The 20,623-nt window shown below is 51.4% G+C and overlaps 1 protein-coding gene across 1 annotated transcript; it reads left to right on the forward strand.

Moving 5' to 3' along the window:
• Window positions 1-935: 935 nt before the first annotated feature.
• Window positions 936-20,214, forward strand: LOC128271016 (breast cancer anti-estrogen resistance protein 3 homolog). The gene is made up of 14 exons (XM_053008446.1): window positions 936-978; window positions 3,938-4,066; window positions 4,158-4,298; window positions 5,632-5,738; window positions 7,772-7,857; window positions 14,774-14,837; window positions 14,931-15,176; window positions 17,449-17,551; window positions 17,624-17,795; window positions 17,869-18,956; window positions 19,025-19,293; window positions 19,363-19,555; window positions 19,627-19,834; window positions 19,896-20,214. The coding sequence occupies exons 1-14, from the start codon at window positions 936-938 to the stop codon at window positions 20,026-20,028; spliced, it is 2,982 nt and encodes a 993-aa protein (XP_052864406.1). The 3' UTR covers window positions 20,029-20,214.
• Window positions 20,215-20,623: the final 409 nt, after the last annotated feature.

Here is a 20,623-nt window from a genome sequence, read left to right on the forward strand (position 1 = left end):
ACAACACTTCGTTGCCGGTTCGTTTTCGATTGTTTCATCCCTAGGCAGAACGGTAACGGAGAAAATAGTGTAACTGCTAAGGGTGAAGTGAGTTTATGAACTTTGTTACCACTAGCCACTTCGGGAAGTGAGACAAACAATAAGGGGTTACGGGAGATAAGGATCAAACTTGGCACGATCGATTAACCCAAGCGGATTACGAACTTGAATAGCGGCTTCAACGACCCGATTAGACGCTGGTTCCGTGGTAGGTTCGAAAATCCGGGCAGCCTCTCTGCCGTACATAAGATTACACGAATACAGACACCTCGTGTGACATCATCCCCGGCGGGTGGGCGACTCATTAAATATTCAAAAACGCAGCTCACCGCCGGTGCTGCACATTAGATGATACCAAATCCTGACCAAATCCACCGCGCTGTGCGACAGAGACAACCAATAACCGGTAAGCTGGTGCGGGAGATGTTTTTTCTCTTTTGCTGAGATCAAGAACCGCGTCATCAACATAACGTAGACTTTGGTCGTCTTTCGGTAAACCTTCGGAAGCCTGGCGCATTAGCGGTAGACTCTTGAAGACGCTGGTCGGTAGCGCTAAAGGCATTAGTAGAGTTCCGGAGTGCCGTAGGGACTGGCCGAGGACCGACATCGTTGGTCGGTGCCCGGAGATGAAACAAATTGAAGCCCATTTTCTCACTCCCCATTTCTGTCCGCGGTCCTTAATCCAATCTTCTGGCCAGCCGGCTAACGAGAGGCATTAACTGTGGTTTTCGGAGGGAGCGACATAATTTTTCTCCATCTTTTCAGGCGGCCAGCTCCAGGTCAAATATCATCGGCGCAAGCGAAGGCGAAAGTAGATGCTGCCTCCTCCGATTTGAGTGAGAACATTAGTCACCTCCGTGAAAGCGTGTTGTATGAACGCCGCCTAAGGCCTAAGGATGGGCAAAACGACTAGCAAGCTCGACAAACGGCGGTCTCAGAGTAAGTTACCCAGGGTGGCAAGGTGCCAGACCAAATGATGTGGTCCGTAATGTAGACCGCGGCGGGAAGCGAGTATCTGCTCGCGATAGGCGCTCCAACGCGTTAATTAGCTTTCCGACTGCCTAATGAAATTATCTTGGCGCGAAACTTGCTCAACCAGTCCCTGATACACACGGTGCCGGGTTCACACTAAAGTTGCCGTGTTGTGGCGCGTTTCTTTCGTATGCAAAATGCATCCCGCCTTGCAAGGAGGTGAAGCCGTTTTTATGCTCCTTCGCGGTAATCACCGATCGTGCCGTTGCAGAAGTTTTATTGGTGCAGGGCCAATAGACTGCCGCCGCGTATCAGTTCCATTTATCTTAATTATCCGCCCGATCCGGCTTGCGCTGGGTTTGATAATCAATTTCTTCTGTTGGAGTTCATCAGCGGACACGGGTTAAACGTTTGCGGCCCATAGTTTGGGGTGGAAAAAGTCCATTCCAAACTCTTAAAGCCGATACTTAAATCTCGTTTTATTGTTATTAAAATGTCCGAGTTTTAGCAACGCAAGCGAATCATTTTAAATCACTGCACCCATAAATGGAAAATGGTGTTGGAATCACGCGAAACAGGGAATGCCCACAGTGCGCGTTGGCAGCACTTGTCTACCATGCGGAGCAGTAAATTGTCCGGTGGCACAGTCTGTGGCAGGAATGTTCCACCGACCGTGCGACCCAACATAACCCGCCCCGTTTAGCTCGGGGCGCTACCAGCTTGCCGGTATGTTGGCCCGACGCCCACGGACAGAAATCGTCGGCGAATTGAATAATGTGTATTAATCGATGCTGCGAACGAAAGGCCACACATGCTGTGGTCCGGGTAAGCGTACACCAAGAATGCAGGACACAGAATTGCTTATGAAAAGCGAAAGTGTCGGTGCGTTGCAGTGTGTTGGATCTTGTGCCAGTCCCGATCCGTGCGTTGGCAAGAGCAATTGAAAGTAATTTATCGTAATCCGAAACCGTTGGCGATCCGAGGAGAAGCTCAGAGAACACGCGTTTCATTGTGGGTAAAAAAGGAACTAAAACTTAACAATCTTAAGGGCACCGGGTCCAAAATGCTCAAACTAGCTCCCGGAAGCCCCGATTGTTGTGCCGGTATCTGACGCAAATCAAGGTCTATCGATTGACGAGCGGCCAACGTGCGGCCCATTATCGGTGCGTAATGAGTGCGTGTTCGGGTGGTCGGAGCATGATAAAAACATCGATCCAACAGATGCTTTCCGCTGGCCGATTCGGATGGGCCAGTAATCAAGTTGTAAAGCTCCCACCACCGGGTTTTTGGAGTGGATAAATCGCCGACGCATCGATCGGTTCGGTCGGCTTAAGTTATGATTTTCTCCAACAGCACCGAAAACCGATCAGGATCGAAATTATGGGGAGCCTTTTTTGTGTGCAGTCAGTTCTCCATTCGCTGCCTGCGGGTATGCTGGATGCAAAAAGGGGTGGTGCTCAGGTGAGGTGAGGCCATTCATTCATCCGATTTCGCCCACCCGGCTAGCAAGCATGCACGCGGCCGTCCATGTGTGGAGCCGGTTTTTGGGCCGGGCAGTTGAATGAAAACGACAATAAACATTGATCTTTACTATGTTACTATTGATCTTTATTATACGTTACCATACCGGGTGACCGGGTGGCCCGCTTCCTTTGGTGGCTCGCTCTTGGAGCCTTCTTTCGATGTTTGGGCTCGGGTGCGCTGAGCAAGTCGGCGGTCAATTAACAACCTCCGTGGCGCGTCGTTCCCAATCCGAAGTACAAACGGAACCGATAATTCAGCCGTTGTTATCTGCCAGCCATATTGCGGACAGATATTTCTTTCGGGCTTTGGGTTTTGTGCCCGCTTCTCCGGTGGAGAGCCTTGGCAAGTTCTTTTTTTGTATCTTCAGCCAATTCGCATACTGAAGTCATGAATCTTGGGGCAGCCACAATGTTGGGTTCTTGCGAACCCATAGTTGAGGTGGAATGTTACATTGGGCATCGATTTTATGGATTATTCATCCAAAATAAACAACTTATTGATATATTGATCTGATATTTTTTCTTAGGCCAGCGATCCGATTAAATATACAAAAAATTATGATCGTTATTTTACTCTCCAAGAGGTCGTTAAATCGTGGATTAGTTAATTGTTAGCATATCATTTACAACTCATTAAATACCAAATGGTTTAGATACAAAAAAAACATTTTGCTTAATCATTTTGCTCACTACCACGTTGCGTAGAGATATGCTCAACGCCAATGCTGCGGTTGCGCTACGCAAGTGTTTGTCCCTTGGTTGAGTAGTGTTAGTGCCGCGTGGGGCCGGTCAGCTGAGCGATGCAAAGTGGTGCCGGCGCGAACGCGAGGTGGTCTTTCCGTGGACCTCGTTCACTTCGCGCAGTCATTTGTTGGCTTTCGGTCGCGTTGCGTTCGAGTGATCGGGTTTCGGTGCCTCCGATCGACTTGCGCAGTCATTTGTGGCCTATAATCCCGTAGTGTCGGTTGGTGTAACACATTCGTACTATTCGTTACTCATTATCTGCAAGTGGTTTTAGCAAGTATGGTTGACCCAACAGGAATCGCGCATTGCCAAAGGAGGGCCTTTTTTCATTCGAACGCTATCCATATGGTGATTACAATGTGTAAAACTTGGTGACGAAGACCTAGATTTGTTTCCCAGATAATTTCACTTAAGCAGACAGAATACCGACAGTCTTTCTAGGTAGACGAAGGAGTAACGATCGAAAGTTGACACAATTCTATTGTGTCAGTCACTCTATTGTGCACCACCGGGTCGTGCGGTCGTGTTGTTGGGATTTCCTATTTTCGCGCCCAAAAAACAAAGCTCATCCGTCGCGTGAAGTGTGGCCACCGGCGCAGCACGCGTAACCTAGAAAATGGCGCTGTTCCGTTCTCAAAGTGTGCTCTCCACCTTCGAAGGCATTTCCTGGAGCTACAAGTTCGGCACGGTGAGCCGCCGGAAGAAGCATGCCGCCCAGGTCATCAGCGCCGTGCCACACATGGACACGGCCGAATGGTTGCAGCGCTTGGATTTGCCCGAGTACGGTGGTAAGTTCCGGTCAGCGGCATGAGGTATGTTAGGGAAATTATGTTTCACCTTTTCGGTTTGGTTCCACTTTCCTGGATGTGATGGGAACAGATAAATTCAAATCGTACAACGGCGTGGAGGAGCTGCTGTTTCTTTCCGAGGCGGACGTCAAAAAGCTGGGCATCCGCAACAACGCGCATCGGGCCCGCATCGTCAGCAGTTTGGTTGCGCTACGAGAGAACCTTGTCCACGGTAAGTGCAACAGTACCAAGATATTTCTTTTCCCTCCTGCAAAATATGAGCCCATAAAACCAAGCGAATTAAATGAACTACCCAACGATCAAAAGTTTCGGGTCTTGACTATCGGGAAAAAAGGCCTCGTGGGCCCGACCCACGATAAAGTAGACGATTTAACGGCAATACGTGCTTGGAGTACCATCACCGGAGGCTGCTAGCCGATAGCTAGTTGTCCGGCGATAAGTCCGGAGCCGAGGCCGAGGGTTGCAGATTTTTGAAAGTAGATTAAAGCGCGTAATCTTCCAGCCTCATCAGCCGGAGACCCGTGGGTTCTTTCTTCGCGAAGCGCATCCCGTGCGGCCTTCGAAGAAGCAGATTTTGTTTCTGCTTTGCGATACTTTCTCGCGCAACACATGCCGTGTGGTTTACTTCATTTTATTTTTCCGTTCCTACCGGTCCGTCGAATTGATGTGTTTGTGAGCCGGCCGGGAGGCTCCAGGCCGGGGGCTTTGGGTCCAGCGATAAGCGATGTGAGGTTTTGCGCGATAATTTATCACCAGCACGGCAACGGCGACGGCGACGGTGATGCATACCTGGCCAACCGCGGGCGCATAAATTGCGTGTGTCACGATAACGAGTGGCCACGGTTGAAAAAGTGGTCCACCAAGTGGGAACCGCAAAGGGATGCTGCAGCGTGTCTAGCGTGTCATCCCGGATCAGTGTTGCCAATGAGCCAATGGGTCCTGGGAAAGGCTGTGAAATGAATTCATCAGTGTATGCTGCTGACCATCGGATGCGCCCCCAAAGAGGCTTAAGAAAATTGCAACTTTTATGTACGCAAGTTTATTCACGCCATTTATTCCATTTGGTTCCTTGTTCCATTTGGTTCCACATTACTTCGTACACAACAACCTTCGGAGAACAACAACGTTTAGCATGTTGACAAGTGAGATTTTTATCACACCTGTACCAATAAGCAGTGGCCGCCGGGGGGCAATATAAAACAGGCGACGGATCGGGGCGCACCGGTCGACATTTGCATCACTTTAAACCCGTGCACCGACAAGGTGACAACCCGTAACATAACCCCCCCCGTGTGTGTGTGTGCGTGTGATTATTTTATAAAATCTCGATAACACGGGCGCAAAGTGCAAGCAAACGAAAAGCATGCGGAAAAGTTTGCGCCGTCAGCAGCAATGTGTTTTGCGCGCATTCTGCTGCGTTCCCGTCTCGCGTACGTCGTGTGCCGCCGCCCAAACGGGGCAAATTTTGCTAATCGGACACATTCTGTGCACCACGTCACCCTGTAGCGCATAACGGAGTGTTTATGTTTTCTGTTGTTTTGCAGAGGCGAACGCGAAGGCGAACCAACGGAATGCAGCAGCAACGGCGGGAATCGGCGACGAGCGCAGGGCACGGATGCGTCACAGTGTGGCCGTTGCTGATCGAGCCCGGGCCAGGGACACACTACTGCCCAGCACGGCCGGCACGGAAACCGAAAGCCAGTAAGTAAGGGGAATTTGAAATCGCGGTAAACTTTAGAGCGGAAAAAATTTCAGAAAACTTCAGAACGAAACACTTTTTATAGCATGCTAAGTGGTGGTGCTATAAAAAGGTAGACGCACGCTGCGTTGCTTCACAAACAGCGTGGCTCGTTGCACAATTTATTCAAAAAGGTCCTCGAGGATTGTTTTCCTGTTCCGTGTTGGGATATCCTCAATTTCCTTAAACTGTTAGTTTGATAAATTTCCATTACTATCGAGCATTCCAAGTGAAACCGTTGCTGAAGGGATTCGCGCGAGGAGTCTCATAAAAGTGTGCGCATGTGCCACACGTCGTTCCCATCGAACGGCAACGTTGGGCTCAGTTTGTTTGGGTTCCGTTGATGGTGGGCCGGGCTGCAATGAAGGAGCGTGAGCCACTAGAGACATGTTGGTTGGTCCAAGAACAAAACTCATTACACTGCTAATGCTAGGTGTGCATCTTGTACCATCCCAGCCCAAGACGGCCTCGGGGCCTCTGATCTTGATGGTCCGTGGTCCCTTTTAACCTACCGTAATTAACAACGGTAATCACAAAGGCAAGCACTACACTACGCACCCGTGTTTGCCTGGTCCCCGGCGTCACGAACGGGTGCACCAAACCGTGCGACGCACGTACCGAGGGTTCCGAATCGCGGACTCGGAAGGACTCCGTGCTCTCGTACGGCAGGGGAAGAAAGGGGAAGACTACATAAATCATGATTGAAACCCGCGCGCGCTCATCGTCCCCTTGGCTCGCCGTCCCCGTCAAAAATGCCGACCATGCCGGAGAAGAAATATCGCGGAGAAGCCACACAAAAAAAATCCTTATCCTGCGAAGGGGTGTTGCCCGGTTTTTTGTTCCCCCGAATTCGGATCCTCGACTGCTGATTTCCTTTTCATCGGATGCACCACCACCACCGCCCGGTCGTGGCCCTTCGGCTACGTGTTCTCAGTTTCGTTCTCTCGCAATTTTACAACCCCGAACAGCGCCCTTCAGCGGTGCGATTGTTTGTCGCCGTGGAATGAATGAATGTATGGCCGCGGCCCGCTTCCGAGTTCGCTTCCGGCACACACGACTCGGCACATCCGTTCGTCCGCTCGTCCGTCCCGGCGTAGTAGAGTACTACTACGCGGGGTACTACACGCACACAGCTACGATCCGGGCGGGTACCGTCTCTTATCAAGCGCCTCTTATCGTAAGGACTCGTTCGTAAGGGAACTCTGCACTCGCACACACACACACATCTTGACGGGGAGCACTCATTTTCCGCTACGTGAGGGAAATTCACGGCTATCGTCTGCAGCAACCCGAGGGGCTCCTGTTTCGGCCGTTTCCCAGGATACGTCAAAAGGCGGCTTCCGCTGGGCGGTTCTCTCTCGCACTCTGCTTGAGCGAGGACTCCGCGCTCACTCTCGCGCTTTTTTTGCGTAGACACCGAGTCCAGCGGACCGTTCTTCAGTCCAGTGTCGAATCTTCCTGCGTTCGGATGGCCGAACCGCATCGCGGGTGTGTGGTTTAGTTTTTCGCTCCACTTCTTTACTTCGTTTTCCCTGCCTTCCTCGAGGTCCTCGAGTCCTGGCCTCTCGTGTAGTCGCGAGCGATTTGTGGTCACCTCGTTGGGCGGTTTTCGCTTCCCATTGTGTTGTGTTTTTTTCCTCCAACGGATCCCTGATCTAAGGTTCTGCGGGATTGGCACACGAAGCTGGTGGTGCTGTTAGTAAAGTGAGATAAGCTCTGAATTCATCCGTGTGGTGTCGTGTGTGAGAAAATCCTGGCCAAAGTGGATCGTCGGTGGTGAGCACAATGAGCAGTTAAAAGGCCAAAACCGTGAAAAATCTCACCGCGCCCGTGGAGCCTGACAACAACGCCCCACCAGCATTGTATGGCCAACGCCAAAAGTACGGATTGCTCGGGAGTGAAGTTGTCGCGGCAGGGCAAGGAATAATATGGCGCACGGCCACTAGAGTGGCGCACAGATCGAAGCAGAAAAGGATACACCCTTCTCGGAGACATCAACATGTACGCCCGTTGAGATCCCCGGACCCACCATGTGAGTGTGTGTGTGTGTGCGCGTACAAGTTGGGCAATCTTCACGAGATGCCACGAGATATCGGCCTCCCAGAAAGGGCCCTGCTGCTTTTGGCCGCTGACAGAGCTTTCCACCATTATTCGCTATTGTTTCGTTTCATCCGCAAGGGACCACGGTGGGACCCACTCTGCCCGGGAGGTTAATCTAATTCGCTGGCCATTTTATCAATTTATCAATGAAAAGCCTACGAGCCGCCCCACGAGAGTGCCCGCAGCGCGGTTCGGTGGACACTCGTAGCGGCAGTCGCCGTCCGGCTCTCCGGAAGCGGCCGGAAAATCGGAGCCGGAGAGAGAGAGAAAAGGGAAAAATTAAAGAAGGGCGTTCGGGCCGCGCAGGACACTCACGGGGCCGCCTAGAGGGAGCAGGTGGCTGCGAGACTCTCCGGACGGACAGCAAGGCACGCTGGCACCATTTTCGTCGGTGCGTCGTTGTGTCGTTGTTGTGGTTTGTTTATTTTTACTTCCGACGCTCCTTTGCTCGCTCGCTCTCTCTCTGTCTCTCTGTCCCGCAGCGCGTGGCCCGGGGTTTGCTGGCTTTAGGACCTGCCGCCTGATGCCTTTTCGGTGTCGGATGCAAAGTGGTTCGGTAACCGTCTCGGAAAACTGTCGTTTGTGCCCGACCTGTCGGTGGTTAAGAATGGAACCGAAAGGCTGGCCTCGGGCGAATCTTAATCACCATTTTCGGGCTCGTAATGAGTCTTTGCAAAACGTGAGGGACCAAAGGAATTACCTGTTTTTGGGTGCGCGCTCTATAATGGGCCAACCGGTTCACCGGAACCGGTCCACACAGGTACACACCGAACCCCGAAATTGCATTCCCATTAAAGTGCTTTTGCAAAAGAAAAAATTCCAATTCCAATTTGCATCGCACATAAATTATGCCCAGTCTCGTGACACACATCGGGCCACGATGCGCTGGAGCGATTTCAATTGAATAATTGAATTATGTGCGCGGGTTGGCCAAAGAAAGGGGCCAGCGCAAGGAGAAAAACCACCCGGGAAAACGACGTAAACAAAAGGTGGTAATTGAATTCATTACACCACCACCGGGCACCGAGCCGTAGCGATTCGTTTAATGCCGGAGCCGAAGCGTCACCGTCAGCTCACTGTATCGGGACATATCCTTGCGCTCGCAGGACTCGCGCGGAGTGTCGCTCGCCAATCACATTATGCCAATCGCAGCACTAACACACTCCCGCAGGACATTGCTGCGCCTTGTTGCTGGAGTCGGTGCGAGGGTCTAAGCTAGAGACAGGGAAGCATGATTCATGGTTGCGTCTGGCGTCTCGATGCCTGCACAGGAACCGTGTCCCCGTGTACGTTTCCCCCCGGAGGTGCTGAAGAGTGTGAGGATCGATAACTCAATCTTCAGACCGGTGCCCCGTGGTGGTCAAATGATGCATCATAATTGCGTTACACACTTGCGTTACTCGGCCAAGGTTGCCGGACCGCCGGATATTTGCCATTGCCTTAGCGCGGTCTGCAATTAATAGTGGCTCGAAGTTATCACGACCAACCGTCAAGGGCTATCAATTAGTTGCACCACCGTATAAGACTTTCAATACATCAAACCGAGCTCGAACGTCGGAACTGCGTTCTGCGACTATCAAGAAGCACAACCGAGACCAATGGGAAGATTAAGGATTCAAGTCCCGTGCCACAACTGTGGATTCCGTGTCAGATGTTCCGGTCGCTGGGAGTCGCTCGCTCCTGACGCAAACTGGCAGACTAATTCGTCTGAAAGGGAATCACAGATCACACACCCTGGCCGACAGAGCCCGCCGGCGAATCCTTTGTTCGCCTGGGGCTCTGTCGGGCTGGGCCAGGATACACTGGGCTGGGCCAGGATTTAGCAGCACCCGGTGCACAGTGGGAACCGGGCAAAGGAATGCCGGAGGCCCGATGGAAATATATTAAAAACATTGGCGGCAAGTTTTTCAGTTCCACCGCATACATCATCCGTACCGTGCCGTACCGTGCGGCACCGAACCATTTTCCGGAACCGTTTTTCTCGACGGTTTTCTGTCGGTGGGAAAGCAATCATTATGCAGAGCCCGAGTCTGAGGTCTTTTTTTCCTGAGTGGCCACAAAGCACATAGAATCCTCGAAGTATGGAAGCAGATATTGAAAGAAGCAGCCGCCGAGACCATCCTTTCCGGTAAAAGGGCCCCCGCCACGGGGGGCGCAGAAAACTGCAACTAAATGAAACCGTTTCCTTTCGAATCCGTACGGTCTGCGTTCTTTTTTTTACATTTTTGCTCTTCCCGGAAAGCAGGCTTTTCACGGGGGCCTCCGAAGGGATTTCTGGCGCCCCCCGTGGTGGCCTTTCTGTTCGAAAGGGAGCGACGGCGGGTTCGATTAATTTCCCGCGGCCCGCAATTTCGGAGGGTCTAGTGTTGAAATGAGAAAAAAAAGTGATAATAAAAACTCCGGGCGGTGCTCCTGCAGGCGGCTAGTTTCGGTGGCCACCGCGCCGTGGAATGCCTGTTTTCCACTGGCAGCGCACTTAATTTTATGACTACTTGAAGACCTCTCGGCAGGCATTCGATACAGCCGAAGGGAGCGTTTTGGACGATGTAGAATTAATTACATGGCACCGTTCCGCGCAACTGAAGGCGGCGATAACAATGAAGAAACCCCGCCGCGTACCGGTGACCCGAAATGGGATTAGATAATAACCTCATGAGCACCGGGAGGGAGACCTTAAGAGGATTTTTAGAATGTAATCTTGCTTAAGTTAATAGAATGGGGTGCAATCATTATGTAGTGCCTCGCGGAGTAATCCTTAATTAATGTTCGGCACAGTTTATAATGTTTAACAAAACCGGCGACATTTTCCTGTAAATGACCAACGAAAGTACTTCGGTTAAATTGTCGGTAAGCTTCGGTAATACTTAGTTAGTTAGATGAACATTATTCTAACCTCGTCTGCCAGGTCGGTGCCCTCGTGTAGTGCCGGCAGGCAAAATGCCCTCGTTTTTTGTCCGTCCGCCCCGGTTACCACAAGGTAAACGGTCCGGTCTACACCTTTTTGGCACCTTGCTTGGGTAGCCGGGCCACTGTTTGCTCAGTCGATAAATAGTTAATGAAAATGCACTGTGCAACTACTTGAAGACGGCCACGGGCCACGGAAGGTACGTTCTGAATTTTGATGCTGCACACGGCTTCCTCGTAAATCCTTCCGCCGTGGCGCATACGAAATGGCGCCGGTGAGCCACCACCCCTCGTGAAAGCGGAAGCGGAAAGATTCTCATTCGTCATCGTTTTTGCATCCACCAAACGCTTGGGAAGTGTGAACTTTCTGGCCACAAGGCGCGAAACAAAGTGAAAAGTACTTTTCACACCTTCCACGTCCCAACGGAGTTGGGTGCAATGAGTTGGGCTTTTTTCCTACGGTACGGTCGTGGTCCGGAACCGGTACTGTTGTGCCTTCGCTGTCGTAACAGAACCACAATGGAGCAGCCCACAGTCAAACAAAAGATTTAGGGCATTTTTGGAATGTAATTAATGGAAAATTAATGTTAACAAAATTATGCTAAGACTTTATTTTATCTGAAATATGAAAACACCAACTGAAACAAGAAGTGCACCTTGTGAGTGACCCTTCGAGTGTTTGTTTCATAAAAACGCAGCATAAACATCCGCATCACGCATCGGTTCCGAGGGGTTTCCCCCTTTTTTCTTAGGGTGAACCATATTTTAATATCGCATAATGTTCTTATCTTCATCGTAAAAGATACTCCCGATGGGCATCAGGCCAACCCGGGCGTGCTTAGCTTCTGTTTTATGAATGGGCGCATAAGTAAAAAATCAATAAACCTCAACACCTAACAGAATGCGCCATGACGGGCGGACGGACGGACTGATGCTTCAGATTAGTACCCCAGCCTCGTCATTCCGTCGTTCGTAGGTCCTCGGGAGCATCAAAATTGACTCGTCGTCTGCGCCGTGTCAACCAGAATTAAGGAGCAAACGTGGAAACGTGGCACGCAATATAGCCGCGGAAAATGACTGAAACCGTTACCGCTTCTTGTGCCATGTTTTGCCGGCTTCCAGCATCCGGGACACGTAATTTATTCCGTCTGATGCATCCGTCGGCGCATTTCCGTGTTCCCGGCGAGGCTTCCTCTTGACTCGCCGATTTATTTATACAACTTTTTGCCCGTAATGAGCACGTGCAAGGGGTTGCCGAGTATGAATAATTCAACGACGGCCAAACGTTCCACGGGGCGAGCGCCGCGATTGGCTGTGTCTTATTTGTCCTTAGCACGGAGGGGGTTACAGGAGGGCGTCGGGTCCGTCGAGCTTATCGATGAGCAGCAGATGTTGGTCGCATTTAGAAGGTTTTCCACTTTCACGGCGAAAGTGACGTTTGTTTGCACGCAAAAATACGCCGCACAAGGGTGCATAATTTAACCATAAAACCTGACCTGATAACCTGTGAATTTTCGACCGAAACACTTGAGTGGCAAAATTTTATCCACCACTTGACGGTGATTGATCTTCTTGGTCTGCCTTAATGGGCGGTGAAAATGGGCGATTAACAAAAACTTCTACCAAGTGTTGCAGAGGGAAGTCATGAGCTGTATGCCGTCATGCTGTGTGGAAAAACCCATCGCTCCGAAACCAATAACACTTTAACCGGACAAAGAACCGAGTGGCCGGGTGGTTTGGGCAGTGCATGATTGCGGTTTCATCGCATGGAGTGCAAACTGCTCCAGTTGAGTCACCTTGGACCGCACGGTCCTTGCTGCTGGGTTCCTGTGCACGTTGGAATTACCACGACCATTGATGGCTCGTGGCTTCGGTGCCAAATCCTTTTTGTTGTGGTCATTCATAAGCTCCTTTCTTATCGGCAGGCAGTGCTTTGCATTCGCCATTTTAAACATTTACACACCCCAAAGTGAAGTTTTAATAAAAATGGGAACTGTCGGAAGTTGGCGGATAAAATTGGGAATGTATTTTCAATAAATTAGCCAAACAACAGGCAAACGTTGTGTTCTGTTCGCTTGAAAAGGCACGCGGAAGCAATAAAGCGCTGAATGTTGGCTTGAAAGGTCAACCATAAATGCCCACCGAGCTTTGTGCTCTGTGTCATTAGTGAAAACGAAGCAAACAATAGATTTTTCGCCAACGCTGCGATGGGTTGTTGCTCATTTCGTTTAACTGTTGCGCCCGTATCCTTTAGCCATCATTACTTCCTGTGGAGTAAAAACTCCGAACAGTTAATGTAACAAAGACCTAACTTGTTCGTAATGACGAATTGTTTCTGTTTTATTGTCCTGCTGCCAACGCAAACTGTGTACGCAACCTTTTCATTTAGTGTTGTCCCTGGACCGCAGCAAAGGATTAAACAAACTTTTATTGCACTTCTAGCGACCTACGCTGCGAAACACCAAAGGATGGAGTAAAGTTTGCCGAGCGTGAAGCATGAAATTACATTCCCACCGGGGGCGAGTCTCCTCTTACGCCCCGGAGGCGTCATTAACGTCCTTCTCACGTTCACAGCGTCCCACAGGGGCCAAAAGTCCATCCGTTTGCCGTCGCCCGGGCGTACCGACAAAAAGCCGACCAGCCAAAACATCAACAGCGAATAATTATGAGCGAATTTCCCAGCTCGCCCAAGTGAACAAATCAAATCGCAAACCACCTCGACGCGCCCGTACCTGCTGACCATTTGGGCCCTGGCCCTAACCTTTTCTGAGGAATGCAACGGTACACGGTGGTCCACTGTCGCTTGTCCGGTTGGTGTCATGAAAGCAAACACCGGACGTCGGCTAGCGGTGCCCCGCGGCAGAACCAACAGGACGAACGATGTCCGAAGCAACAATTCTGCGAAAGCTCGGCGACGCACGATAAAAATTCAACCGACGTAAAGGACGAAAGTCGTTTTAGGAAAAAAGTATCCCCACCGGGCGTCTTGTATGGCGCGCATCCGTTACTGTGGTGCGACTCCGGGGTCGCCCTGGAACACCAGACAAATGCTGACCACTGGCAGTCATTTTGTTTTTGCCGAGAGTTAAACGCCGATGGCGTGTCCTCAAAATGCTAGCTAACTGTTGTGTTCGCGGCTATCGGTTACGTCCAAGTTGGATCAATTATTGTTTTGCTCGCCCAATCTCTCATCCACTCCAAAACCTTCCGTAACGTCGCCAGACTGAGGCGTCCCGGACCGGGAGTTGTCGCGCTGTGTTCTCGGCCGCACATTTAATTGAATGTTCGTTCGAAACGTTTCCGACAGCGTTTACTTTATTTACCTCTCACGAAATTGGCGTCGTTGGCAAAAAGGATTCAAAAAGCAATGAACGAACCCCGGTTCGTCCGGTGATGGAGGTTTAATGGCAGTTTCCAACCGAGCGAACGGTGGTCGCCACGAACGGTCGCCAGGTTAGCGATGACATCCAACGGCAGGACACTAAACCAGTATCCGTGGGGGAATCTACACCATTCCTGCTAATGGTACGATGTGTGGAATTGTGCACTGCTAAAGCAATCGGACCCCCGGTTCCGTATCTGCCGTGGGTTGATTGGATGTGTGGCTCATCGGTTATACTGTCCGAGACGATTCGCTCCATAAAGTCCGATTGTCAGCTATTGGTATTGCCAATTTATGCCAGCTCTCGGCCAGTAACGGTTAGGGTAAATCTATTCGTTGGGTTCAATACACTGTTTGTATGCGTTTACCGACGAGTCTCCTTCGGCCGAGTGTATGGATCTTTACTGTTAAAATTGTGATAAAATTCGATCGGAAGCTTTACAAATGTCAACCCAAGGCTTGGAAATGTTCCTTTCAACGTCTTGCCTCGAATTGCCGTCGAATAACGGACTGCAAAATGAAGCTAATCTTGTTTTCTTTCTGTCCCATTGCACCCATTAAGCTATGCCTGTCTGACGCCGGCCGCCCCGAAACAAAGTAAGAGCTGTGGCGATCTGTTAGATATGGTAAGTAACCGTCATCGGATGGCAGTGGCCGTCCCTTAATCACTCCGTTATGAAATGTACATAAAACTTTCAAAATGGCTCCCGATTCTACAGGAAACGACACCGGACGGTGGCAACGAAGCAGTGGCACTGAAGAAGGCCCTCGAATGGGAGCTGTCGTTGGATTCGCGGGACCTCCGGTCCCACGCCTGGTACCACGGTCCGATCCCACGCCAGCGGGCCGAAGAGATTGTCCAGCAGGAGGGTGACTTCCTGGTGCGCGATTGCGTTTCCCAGCCCGGGAACTACGTCCTGACGTGCAAAACGAAGGGACCCACGCTACACTTCGTCATCAATAAGGTGAGCTGTCAATCAATGATGCAGGGCTGCTGGGGCAAGCGTTGGGCGTACCATGCGCCTCCATTTCGCTACCAGGCGTCTCCATTTGACACATTTTTCAATTAGCTTCTAAATAGCATAGCGCTGCTCTTTGGTGAATTTCATGCGACGTTTCGGGCGCATCTTGACGAGAAATTTCCGGGATTCGGGAAATTTATAAAGCTTTCAAAGAACCTTTCCTAATCCGATTAGAAACAAGAACTGGAAACTGTCTCCTTCTGTCTGTCTGGTGGGAAACCAACAAAACTTAAGTCCATAACTTAGCGGCAGCAATTCATTTACATAACACTGCACACCAAAAGTTGGCCATCTTCAGTCCCATTCCACCAGCTGACTGTAAAACGTTTACTCTTCCGTTAGTCAGTAGTTCACATCCAGTTCCTTTTGGACTTACCGGAAGAATCAAGAAAATCACGTGCAAAAGTTTCCAGTGCATGAGCGCACTCTGGCACACCACTCTTGCAGCCGAGCGCGGCCGTTGCCATATGGCAGTGCTGCCCAGCGAACGGCCGGCCAAGTCGGCAAGTCTTGAGATTTTAACTGCTTTATTTTTCGTCCTCCGTGCCAACTACCACGCCCTCCGAGCGAGGTGGTTCTTGAGCGAAGAGAAAACATCCGCAGATTACAAGCTGCTTCAGCTATGAAGGCTTGACTCGCAGCGTCGAGTTTTGCGGGAGCATCTGGCTAACTGCCGTGCCGTGCCGTGTCCGTTGGTCGGCGAGCTGACGCCGGCCGTGTGCCTATTAGTGGTCCTTCTGGTTCCGGCCCGGACCCCGTTGGCCCCTTCCGATCTTGACAGCAACCACTTAAGGCACACGCGAGACGGCCGCAGTGTTCATTTTGTTCCAATACGGGTCTGTAGCGGGGCGAGTAAGTGGACAGCAAACAGCTCTCGGGAACAGCTTCTCGCCGGAGAAGAACTTTTATCTCGTCTCAAATTGAGAGACATTTAATTAGTTGCAACTAACCAGGTTGGGTGTGAAGTGGCCTCGTCAAACGCGTCGATGGGTGGTGGATGGCAAAACAAAGCCCACCGGACGATGGCCCTTGACTGGTGCTAAGTTTGAGGGCAACAATGAAGAACCGCTGTCCCTTTTCTATTGCGATGTTGCGTTAGAATGTTATCCAATCCATACTCTTAGGCACAGTCATCAATATTTCAAACAGCACACCACGTGACTGATGGACTAGTTTGGCTCAGTAACGCAAAAGTTGAGTCGTTATGCGGCCAAATTGAATAACGAGCGAGGCTCTCCAATCAATAGTCGTTAATTAAAAATCTTTTGAAGTGCGGGCACACAAAAGATCCCATCGGAGGGATATGTATGTTGGGCCATCATTAACATGTCAATCCGTGTCCTTGCGGACGCCCACAATTGGATCAGAAGCAGCAACCGAACCACATTCGGACCATGATTGGTGTGCCGACGAGTTCGGCATTCCATTAGCTTCCATTCCTATTTGCGTATTCTTGGCAGGGTTTGTCGAGTTCCGTGCCGATAGCACCAGCGAAAGGTTTCGTTGGGTTCGGGAGAACGGAGCACGAGCGAACGGCAAATAACATTATGATCGATCACTTGAAACCTAACGAACCAATAACCGGGAGCCCCGGAGAAAAGATGCTTTGGATGAGGGTAGCGCCGGGCTTGGCTGCAAAGACGCTTGCTGCCGGAAGTGCTTCGCGAGATGGTTCGATATGTTCCTGCAGATTATAAATGGTGGATCAATCGGCCATCATTTTTCACCATTGTTGGGTTCGATTTTTAAGAGATGAAACTCAGTTCAGCAAAAATAAATCAGAAACCATTCACCATTATTTTGAGAAAATTTGTGTCTTGAAAGCGTCTTGTCTTGAAGCATCGCAACCTTTAGTATTTGACGTCGTCGGTTATCCGAGTAGGCTATGCTAAGATAAGACACCGAATGTCAGTGGGATCGTCGATTCGACAAAATATTAATTTTTTTACTTCAATTTTGACAAAATTGACTCAACCGAATCTGAATCTAAACTCTCCCATCGATACTAGAAGGCTTCGAAGGAGCTACTCGATTGAGTGTGAAAATAATGAGCTGCATGCCTGTCGCAGACGACCAACGACGAGAAAAGTAACTTCATTACGCGCTTCATTACTGTCGACGTCGGTGTCACTGTAGATACGACCGGGGTCGGGGTCGAAGTTCTCTGGTTCGCATCGACCTATATTGTGCGTATTTTCTCATGTCTCCCCCGCAGCTGCTGCTACAACCGGAAACCGTATACGAGCGAGTCCAGTATCAGTTCGAAGATGATGCCTACGATACAGTTCCTGACTTGATTACCTTCTACGTCGGCTCGGGTAAGTCGATCGGACTCGTTCGGACATGGCCCGGTACGGTGCACTAATCCACATCTCGCCCACGTTTTGCAGGAAAATCAATATCGGCCGCTTCTGGGGCACGAATTCAGTGTCCGTGCAACCGAACGTACCCGCTGTCGTTTTACGCCGGCAAGTGCCCCCAGAATGTGGCCGGCGTGGCCGGTATCCGGGGGCCGAGCCCGCTCAACTCACCCTCGCCCGTACCATCATCGCCTGGGTTTAGGTAAGCCGGACATACGCACTCTGCACCGCTCTTAACTGGATTGACAACCCGCTTCTTAACCCGCTTCTTGCAGGTATAATCCCTACACGCAGCAGACGAACTCCTACCGAAGTCCCATGTCGTCACCGCCGCGTACCAAGCGCGAAACGCCGCCGCGGTTACCGAGCAAAAAGCAACGCTCTCAGTCCCTCACGCCACTCCACGGTGCCCAGGGAGTCCAGCAGCGGTACTGCAGCGCCGACGGTGTAATCGGGAACCACGCCGGTGGAACGGATGGAAAACCGGGGGCCGGGAAACCATCACGGCTAGTGGATGGCGCTGGTGGCGAAAAGTGTAACAGTGCCGACGGAGTCATCCACGGCGACCAGGTGGCCAACGGTGGACGGGGAGCGTCGGGCGATGAGAAAAGTTCCAGTGCGGACGGAGTGGTAAAGTCGCAAACGACCTCACGATCCAACTCGATCGATGCCGTCGCACTGAAGGGTAGCAGCGGCTCGTTGGCACGGTCGGCGAGTCTCAGATCTTCGCACGGTAAGCTTTCGGGCTCGCGCGGTTCCAGTATCAACAAAGAGTCGAGCGAGCATTCGCTTAGCCCTTGCATCGAGCAGCAACAGTTTGCCGAAAACGATGAGGGGCCACCGAGTCCACCGCCGAAACCGATCCGGGGCGCCGGGAGTGCCGGAACGCTCCAGCGGCGCGACTCTCTCAAGGACTCCGACAGCCACGCCGGACAGCAGGGTGGTCACGGTCGGGCAGCGATAACGTCGTACCATCCGTCGGGCTCGGATTCAGGCAATGGGTCCGGCGATTCGGCACAGAGTTCCGCCACCGGCGAGGATCTGGCACTGCCACATCGGGCCGGAGGGGTCGTGCTAAAGAATCCACGGTTCATCCCCACGTCCCTTTCGTCGGTGACGCTCCGGTCGCACTTGGAGTTCGATCCGGTCGCGGCGGAGGAAGCATTGCTGGCGATGCACGTTCCCACCTTCGAGCAGACGTCCCGGTACGATCTGGAGAACTTCAACACGCTGCTGCTGCCGTTCTGTGACTGCAAACCACTGGACAGCGGTACGCTCAACACTTTCCGGATGATGCTTTGCGAGTCCGGATCGCGGGTCATTGCGAATCATCTGACGCGGGTTGACATAGGACTAATACTAGGTAAGGTGGTCCAATCAGGGACAATCTCACACAGACTTACACGGTGCCGTATCGTTGCCGGGCCGCAGACAAGGACGAAAACCGAAAGGATGACCCGCTGAACTGCACCGGACTGGAGCTCATCACCCTCGAGCAGGGCCGCCAGTACCGGGCGGACCTCATCGAGCGCACCGAGTGCATGAAGTTGCTGGTGGCTGTTACCATTCTCACCTGCCAGAGTGACCTCGAGCGGGCCGAAACGCTCAACAAGTGGATCCAGGTGGCGGTCGAGACGAAAACTGCGTTGGGTAACCTGTTCGGGTTCAGTGCCATCATGCTGGGCCTTTCGATGCCACAGGTGGGTACCATACGCGGCCACCCCGGATGGCACAAGCTAACCCATCGTCTGGTGCTCCCGACCCCACAGATCCAAAGGCTCGAGTCGACCTGGCATACGCTGCGCCAAAAGTTCACCGACAGTGCTTTCAACTTCGAGGCCAAGTTGCGACCGACGATGAACAGCATGAACGACTGCTCCAATCCGCAGGCTCCCAACACGACCATTCCGCACGTACTGCCCTACATACTGGTCAAGGACCGCACGATCAACGATGTCTTCGGTAGGTTCGGGAAGAATGTTTCGTTATTCTTCGGAAGTAAGCAGCTATTCTTTTATGACCGTGACGTTTAGCTACACCCACTTCACCTTGCCCATCGCTGGTGGCCTCCTGCGTGACACCCTGGGAAACGATTACGCAAGATTTTGGATTCTCCGTTCTGTTCGCACACCTCGATGCGGCCCGCAGCTTCATCAACAACCTCTCGCTGTACAGAAAGAATGCTCAAACCATACTGCAGGACACTGGCCGGTTCGACCCGCTGATGGAGGACGCTTTTAGGTAAGGCATTGCGATGGCCAAAAATTGGCGCGCTAATTTGAGCTTTTATTGTGTGCACCAGGACCGAGTTTCAGATGAAGTTCCTCTGGGGCAGCAAGGGTGCGCTGGTACCGGCCGACGAACGGCACGCCAAATTCGAGCATGTGCTCTCCGTGATGGCGGAAAAGTTCTGCGGCGATCCATCGGCAGGCTAGACCACGCGTCGTCTACATTTCGAATGCACCTAATTCTACGTCACTGTCACTGGCTAGAGGAATTGAACTATCTCCGGGAGTCTAAGTTTTATGGAACACTGGAATGCTGTTTCCTGGCGATCGTTTAGGACACTATTCTCATTCATCTTGCGCTGGTGAACACTGGTTATCATCGGCAACATCCACCACGAATGACTCCAATCGCTTATTTCCGAACCAAACACGAGATAAGCCTACATCAAACGGAAACAATAATTTGAGTAAAACGGCCAGAGTGCGTCGTGTGAGTGTGGAAAAAACCGAAAGATCATTTCATTTACGACCAAACATGGCAAAAGATGGCGCAATCCACGGCCCAATCCGCACAGTATTCAAGATCCACGGGTCGGATAGTTTTAGGAAAGCTTTTTCAAGACACAAAGTCGCCAAAACGAACGTAGAACGAACGAATTGAAACGCAAACGCAACAATTTTTAAACACAAGCATACTGCCGGTAAATCAACGATCAAGACATTAACTGAAGACATTTGTAGGGCCATTTTGAGGCCATTTTGGGGCTTTTGTTGCAACGGAGTGCCGAGTGGGCGTTTCAAA

Source organism: Anopheles cruzii, chromosome 3 (genome assembly GCF_943734635.1).
Source record: "Anopheles cruzii chromosome 3, idAnoCruzAS_RS32_06, whole genome shotgun sequence".
Taxonomy (NCBI): domain Eukaryota; kingdom Metazoa; phylum Arthropoda; class Insecta; order Diptera; family Culicidae; genus Anopheles; species Anopheles cruzii.

Excerpts from the sequence above, each read along its gene's own strand:
- LOC128271016 (XM_053008446.1), top strand. The coding sequence starts at position 936 with ATGGGCAAAACGACTAGCAAGCTCGACAAACGGCGGTCTCAGA. Across the intron at positions 4,067-4,157 it reads GGATTTGCCCGAGTACGGTG|ATAAATTCAAATCGTACAAC; the intron begins GTAAGTTCCGGT and ends TGATGGGAACAG. Across the intron at positions 4,299-5,631 it reads ACGAGAGAACCTTGTCCACG|AGGCGAACGCGAAGGCGAAC; the intron begins GTAAGTGCAACA and ends GTTGTTTTGCAG.